The sequence below is a fragment of the Haliaeetus leucocephalus genome, unplaced genomic scaffold, assembly GCF_000737465.1.
Source record: "Haliaeetus leucocephalus isolate CR32 unplaced genomic scaffold, Haliaeetus_leucocephalus-4.0 Scaffold219, whole genome shotgun sequence".
NCBI classification, from domain to species: Eukaryota; Metazoa; Chordata; class Aves; order Accipitriformes; family Accipitridae; genus Haliaeetus; species Haliaeetus leucocephalus.
The window spans coordinates 169,864-176,683 of NW_010972655.1; the positions used below are offsets into that span (position 1 = coordinate 169,864).

Sequence of the window (6,820 nt, forward strand, 5' to 3'; positions counted from 1 at the left end):
GGGGACAAGGACAGGGATGGAGATGGGGACAGATGGGACCATGGCAGGATGGGGACAGGCTGGGGGCCACAAGAGGACAGGGACAGGAATAGGCCAGGGTTGGGGACAGGAAAGGGGACAGGGACCAGCTGGGACAGAGAGTGGGACAGGAGAGGCACAGGGTGGGGACACAACGGGGACAGGGTTGGGAGACAGCAGAGGCCAGCTCAGGACACTCAAGCCCACAACCCAGCACCCACTTTAGGGCAAAACCCCGGGGTTTTGGGCAAACCCTCATTGGGGTTCCTACAGGGCTGGGGAGGGAAACTGAGGCATGGGGTGGGCGGTGGTGGGGAGGGTCCCTCACTGGCGTTGATGAGGACGAGGGCGCTGAAGAGGGCCACCTCGCTCTCCGAGAAGTGCAGAGCGCAGAGGCTCTGGGCGAAGTCGAAGATGGAGCAGATGAGCTCGTGGCAGCCTGGGGGAAGCCCTTGTCACAGCGTGTCCCCCTGTGTCCCCTCCGTGTCCCCCCCCTCCATGTCCCCAGCCCTACCCAGGGATCGGAACAGCTCGGCGCCGGCGTACTTGCCCTCGAAGAAGACAGTCCGGTTGTCGGAGTTGAAGGCTCGGCACATCCGCACCAGCACCACCTCCATGGCGCCTGCCACCACCCGGCAGCGGGACGGGGACAGGGATGGTGGCACCAGGGACAACAGGGCTCCATGGTGGCACTGCTCAGGGCTGGGTCAGTGCCCCCACAGCACCAGCCCTGGGGGCTGTCACCTCTCCAGTGGGGTTGGGGTGGCCCTTGGTGACCGTCACCTCCCTGGTGTGACCCATGGGACTGTGACCTCCCTCATGGCACCAGAGCAGCCCATAGGGACTGCCACCCCCTGATGGGCCCACACCATCCCTTGGGGACCGCCACCCCCCCTCCATGGGGCCACAGCATCCTCTAGGGACTGTCACCTCCCTGATGGGACCAGAGCATCCTATTGTCTGGGAACACTGGGACTGGGGAGATGGGGGCAGCAGGGACTGTGGGGCTGGGGACTGGGGGGACGGGGTGGCCCCGGGGCTGGGGATGAGGGGACGAGGTGGCCCCGTACCCGCTTTGAGGAGGACGATCTGGTCATTCTGGCAGAGGTCCATGAAGCCGTGCAGGCGCTTGGCGAACTCCACCACATACTGGATGGCCTCGGTGATGCGCCCGGCGCAGCGCTGCCACATCTCCTCCATTGACTGCAGGACCGGCCGTCACCCCCACCACAGAGCCCCCACCAAACCCCCGAGAACGTCCCCATTGCTCTGCACCATGCCGGAGCTCTGGGTGCCCTGGGGACTGCAACATCCCCTCCCCTGTGCCCCCACCCTGCTGGCCTCACCTTCTTCTGGTAGGCGCAGACCTCCTCACGGGAGAAGGTGTCCCAGCGCCGGAGCTGCAGGTCCTCGGCACGGAGCTGGCACGTCTCCCGGTACGACTTGAGGACGTTCTGGGTGAGGTGCTCTGCGGGGGACGGGGGCTTGGGGATGGGGACAGGGCAGGCAGCCCTTGCCCAAGTCCCCAACGGGCAAGGTCCCACCACCATCCAGCACCCGTGGGTGACAGACCCAGCCCCCACGGGCACGTGGCACCCAGCAACTCACCGATCTCCACACCAGAGGATGTGGGTGACTCCAGGAGGCTGCCGACATCGGGGTGGGGGTAGAAGTCGGGGCCGGCCCTGTCCCTGTCCCCGTCCCCATCCGGGCCCCGTTTGGTCCCCTCCAGCCGCCCCGGCTCCACCTCCGCCATGGCACCAGCCCTGCCCTCCGTCCCGCCATGGCGGGTGCCAGGGCACCCCGGGGTGCCGGCAGGGGTCAGCGGGTGGCCCCGGCACCCCGCTAGCCCCAGGGGGACGGCAGGTGCCCCCTCGGCCGCCCGCTCCCGCTGCCGCTGCTCCAGCTGCTGCTGCACTTCGGCGTGCAGCCGGTCCCGCTGCTTCTTGGACATGCGGCCGAACTTGACAGCTGCGAGGAGAGGCGGCGTCGGCGGCGCTGGAGGACACGCATGCCACACGCGTGTTTGCGTGTGTACACGTGCACCGGCCTGGCTCCCCGCGACCTACATAACCGTGGCACCGGGGCTTTCCGGCCGCACACGCGTGCCGCTGTGGCCCCCGCCGCCCCGCTTCCTCCGGGCGCACCCACGGCCCCTCCGCTTCCTCCCGGGGACACCGCGGCCCCCTGGGGCGTCCTGCAGTCCCCAGGCAGCCACAGCTCCCACGGGAGCACAGCCGGGTGGGAATGGGGCTGAGGAGGGTGGGTGCGCCCACGTTTGGGGAGGGGGGGTGCACCCAGGTATGGAGGGGGTGCACCCAACTGTGGGGAGGGGGCTGCACCCGTGGCCCAGGGTGGGCACCCACCGTCGCGGGACATGCCAAGGCGCAGGCACTTCTGCAGGCGGCAGTGCTGGCAGCGGTTGCGGCTGGCCCGGTCGATGGGGCAGTTCTGCTGGCGGCTGCAGGCGTAGCTCAGGCTGCTCTGCTGGCTGCGCCGGAAAAAGCCCTGCGCCGGGGGTCACCGCTGTGCCGGCACCCCCTCCCGGCACCCCCCGGCAGCCGCCCCAGCACCCCGGCCCACCTTGCAGCCCTCACAGGTGATGACGCCGTAGTGGATCCCCGAGGATTTGTCCCCGCAGATCTTGCAGGGGATCACCTCGATGTGGGCTGCGGGCGGGAGGGACGGTGTGGGTGCCCGCCCCGAGGGATCCCCCAAGGCTCATGGGCAGCTCACAGCCCTTCCCAGGCTCACGTGGCACCCGTGGGACCGTGTGTGCCACCTGTGTCCTCGCGTGCTCTCCCTGGGCTCCTGTGTCCCCTATGGGCTCACGTGTCCCCTATGGCCTCAGGTGTCCCTCAGGGACTCACAGGTCCCACGTGGGCTCCTGTGCCCCCTATGGGTTCACATCATCCTCTATATGCTCATGTGTCCACCATGGGACCGCGTGTCCCAGACGGGCTCACGTGTCGCCACACGGTCTCACGTGGCCGCTGTGGGCTCACATGTCCCCTGTAAGGCTCACATCCCCCATGGGCTCACATGTCACCCCGTGGGCTCCCATGTCCCCCTGGGTTCCCATGTCACCCCATGGGCTCCTTGAAGACCCTATGGGACCACGTGTCCTCTCTGGGACCATGTCTGCCACCCATGTTCTCACCGGGACTCCATGGGCTTACATGTCCCCCATGGGCATTGGTGTCCCCTACAGACCCCCATGTCACTTAGAGGCTTACATGCCCCCCACCAGCTCACCTGGTCCCTATGGGCTCACGTGTCCCTCAAGGGCTCCCGTGGCCCCTACAGGCTCCCATGCCACCCCATGGGCTCCAATGTCCCCTATGGGCTCAGGTCCCCCCCAGGAGTCCTTGGGTGTCCCCTGGGGCATCCCCCCCATGGCCCCAGTGCAGGGTGGGCCCTGCCGGACGCTGGGGGCTGCCGAAACCACAGCAGCAGCGAGCGCCGGCAAAGCCACAACTGGGACATGGCCCCACCTTGCAGGAAGGCGCCCGCCGCCCTGGCACAGCCCAGCATGGCACCGGCACGGCCCAGCATGGCCCCGTCACGGCGCCGCTGTGCCCACTGGGTGTGCAGGGGGCCATGAGGTGAGGTCACGGGGATGGGGGGCACCAGAGCCATGGGAGCAGGGGACACCGGGGATGGGGACACTGGGGGTGGGGAGGTGGGGGGACACCAGAGCCAGGCAATGGCTGAGCTTGAGGGGACACTGGAGCTGGGGGACACCAGGGTGGGGACACCAGGGTGGGGATACCGCAGCCAGGGGGGACCCCAGCCCCAGAGCCCCCTCCCACCCAGACAGCTCTCATCCCTCCATTGCCACTGGCTTGTCACCCTCTGCCCTGCACACGCTTGTGCACGTACTTGCACGTCTGTGCACCCTTGCACACGCTTGTACGCATTCAGACATGCCTGAGCCCCCTCCTGCCTGCTCACACACTCTTGCACACTCACGTGCACATACGGGCAGACTCCTGCCCCCCACACACGGGGTTGTTGGCGGGGGGTGACACATGCTCATACAAGCTTGGGCACGCGTGGGCACATGCACACACCCTCAGCCATGCACACACACTTGAGCACACTTGCCTGTGCTTGTGCATGTTTGCAAAGGGTTCTGCAAAGCTGCCAAAGATTGCGCACGCTCCTGCAGGCTGCTGCACGCTTCTCCATGCTTGCACACATTCACACATGCTTGCACACATTCATAAATGCTTGTGCACGCTCGTGTGTGCTTGCACATACCAGTGCACACCTGTGCATGCTCATGCATGCTCTTGCATGCTTGGGGATGCTTGCCCAGGCTGGTACACGTCCACCGATGCTCGCACACACTCTCGCATGCTCCCGTGAGCCCTCACACCCTTGCACATGCTCTTGCACGCTTGTGCACGCACGCAGCTGCGCCTTCACGCGCATACACGCATGCACACGCCCGCACACCTCCTCCCCAGGGCTGAATCCGCTTCGTCGGCTTTTTCCACCTGCCCCAGTTTTGGGGCCCAGCGGCCGCCCTCGCATCCGGCGCCGGTGGCCGGGCACCGGGGACCCCTTCGGTGACACCGGCCCGGAGGGGCCCTGGGAATTCGGCGCTTTGAGTCAGCCCCGCGTCCCGGCACCTGCATTAGTCAACGGTGCCGGCGCCGGCGGCTGCCAGGAAGCGCCGCTTTCGGGTGCTGCTCCTGCCGGGAACCAGTGGCGAGAGGTCGACGAGGTCTCGCCCAGCCCCACGCCTCCCCGCCGGCACCCGCCAGCACCCGCCGCTCCCACGGCACCCACCCGCACCTGCGGGCACCCGGGCACCCGCCAGCAACATGGGCATCCAACGGTACCTGTCAGCCCCACCAGCACCCCCCAGTACCTGTCAGCCTCGCTGGCACGTATCAGCCCCATGGGCACCCACCGGTACCCATCAGCCCCACCAGCACTATGGGCACCCACCGGTACCCATCCTCTCCACCAGCACCCACCAGCCCCAGGGGCAACCACCGGCACCCATCAGCTCCACCAGCACCCACCAACAACAACCAGCACCCATCAGCCCCATGGGCACCCACCAGTCCCCATCATTCCCACCAGCGCACACCAGCGCCCACCAGCACGCACCAGTACCCATCAGCCCCACCAGCACCCTTCAGCCCCACAGGGACCCGCTGCCCCCAGGGCACTCACTGGCCCCCACCAGCTCCATGGAAGCCACGGGCACCCATCTGCCCCACGGACACCCATTAGCACCCATCAGCCCCACAGAGACCCACTGGCACCCGTCAGCTCCACAACCAGCCACCAGCACCCATCGGCCCTGGGGACACCCACCAGCACCCATGGGGACCTGCTGGCACCCATCAGCACCCACTGTCCCTGGGGCAGGGGGATGACCCAGCGCTCCCGATCCCCCTCCGGTACAGCGTCATGGCAAAACACGCCATGACGCAGGCAGACACGTCACAGCACAGGCCAACACGCCATGATGCAGAGGGGAAGGAAGGGACCCCAGAGGACCCTGGCCCCAGCACCCCGGAGTGGCGGCGCCCCTGCCTCGGTTTCCCCAGTGCCAAAGTGGGGGGGCTGTGGGTGGGGGCGGCGCAGGAGTGGGGCCACCTGCGTGTCCCCATCCGTGTCCCTGTCGGTGTCACCTGCGCCGGCCCCTTGCAGCTGCCAGCCCCCACCACATCTAAGAGTAAGCACCCGACCCGCAGGTGCATGGGGGCACCCATGGGTGCTGGGGGGCACCCGTGCCCCCAGCCTCAGGCGCTTGCAGCCACAGCTGCGGGTGCGGGGGGAAACAGGGCTGCCCGGCACTGCGGCACCGCCAGGACATGCAGTAACATGCGATAACACGTGTGCATGCCCTGCAACACACATGCACACCCCGCAACACGCGCGCACACCCCACAACATGGGTGCACACCCTGCAACAGGCGTGCATGTCACACTCCACAAACGGACACCCGGAGCCGCACGCACCGTACCACCCTGCAACATGGGTGTGTACGCAGCTACACACCGTAACATCCGTGCACACACAGCACCATGCTGTAACGTGTGCACATGTAGCAACATGCCGTAACACACATGCGCAGCCCCCGTAGTGTGTGCACATGCAGTTCCACAACCCTCATCGCATGTGTGCCCCAAAACATGCCTGCACATGCCACAACACATATGGTCCAGCTGTAACATGTGCCAACATGCTCGTGTGAGCTGTAAAACACATGTGATGCTGACACACGCTGACACACGCTGACACACGCTGACACACACGGCTCCCATGCCCTGGCAGCTCCCAGTGCTCTCACACACACATGCGGGCATGCTCATGTGCACTCTCACACATGTGTCTGCACACATGTGCGTGCTCCCACAGGTGTGCACGGGTACGGTTGCACACATACCTGCCTGCACCCTGCCCCCGCACACACACACACACTCACACACACATGCACACGCAGTCCAACATGTCCCTACCCGCCTGCACAAGCACACAGCCATGCCCACAGGTACACACACACATGCACACCCATGTGCTCCCACACCCTTGCACACACACACAGCTGCTCCCACCTGCTTGCACACACACCATGCCCACACGTCTGCACACATGTGCTCTCACTCTCTTGCACACACACCTGCCCCCTCCTGTACCCTTACACACACCCACGCGTGCTCCCCCCTGCTTGCACACACATGGATCCCCGTGTGCCCCCACGCCCTTGCACACACACTTCTGCCTGCTCCCACCATTTTGCACACCTGCTCTCACACACTCCCACACCCTTGCACA

At 66.3% G+C, this 6,820-nt stretch overlaps 1 protein-coding gene across 1 annotated transcript in view; it reads right to left on the minus strand.

The window, feature by feature from the left end:
- The window catches only part of RORC (RAR-related orphan receptor C), a 6,225-nt gene extending 515 nt beyond the window's left edge, over positions 1-5,710 (minus strand). The window contains exons 1-8 of the mRNA XM_010566919.1: positions 5,683-5,710; positions 2,602-2,687; positions 2,385-2,526; positions 1,627-1,989; positions 1,365-1,486; positions 1,089-1,221; positions 533-640; positions 240-457 (exon numbers count right to left, since the gene is read on the minus strand). Of these exons, the coding sequence (XP_010565221.1) occupies positions 240-457; positions 533-640; positions 1,089-1,221; positions 1,365-1,486; positions 1,627-1,989; positions 2,385-2,526; positions 2,602-2,687; positions 5,683-5,710 (1,200 nt within the window). The remainder of the gene's footprint in view (positions 1-239; positions 458-532; positions 641-1,088; positions 1,222-1,364; positions 1,487-1,626; positions 1,990-2,384; positions 2,527-2,601; positions 2,688-5,682) is intronic.
- Positions 5,711-6,820: the final 1,110 nt, after the last annotated feature.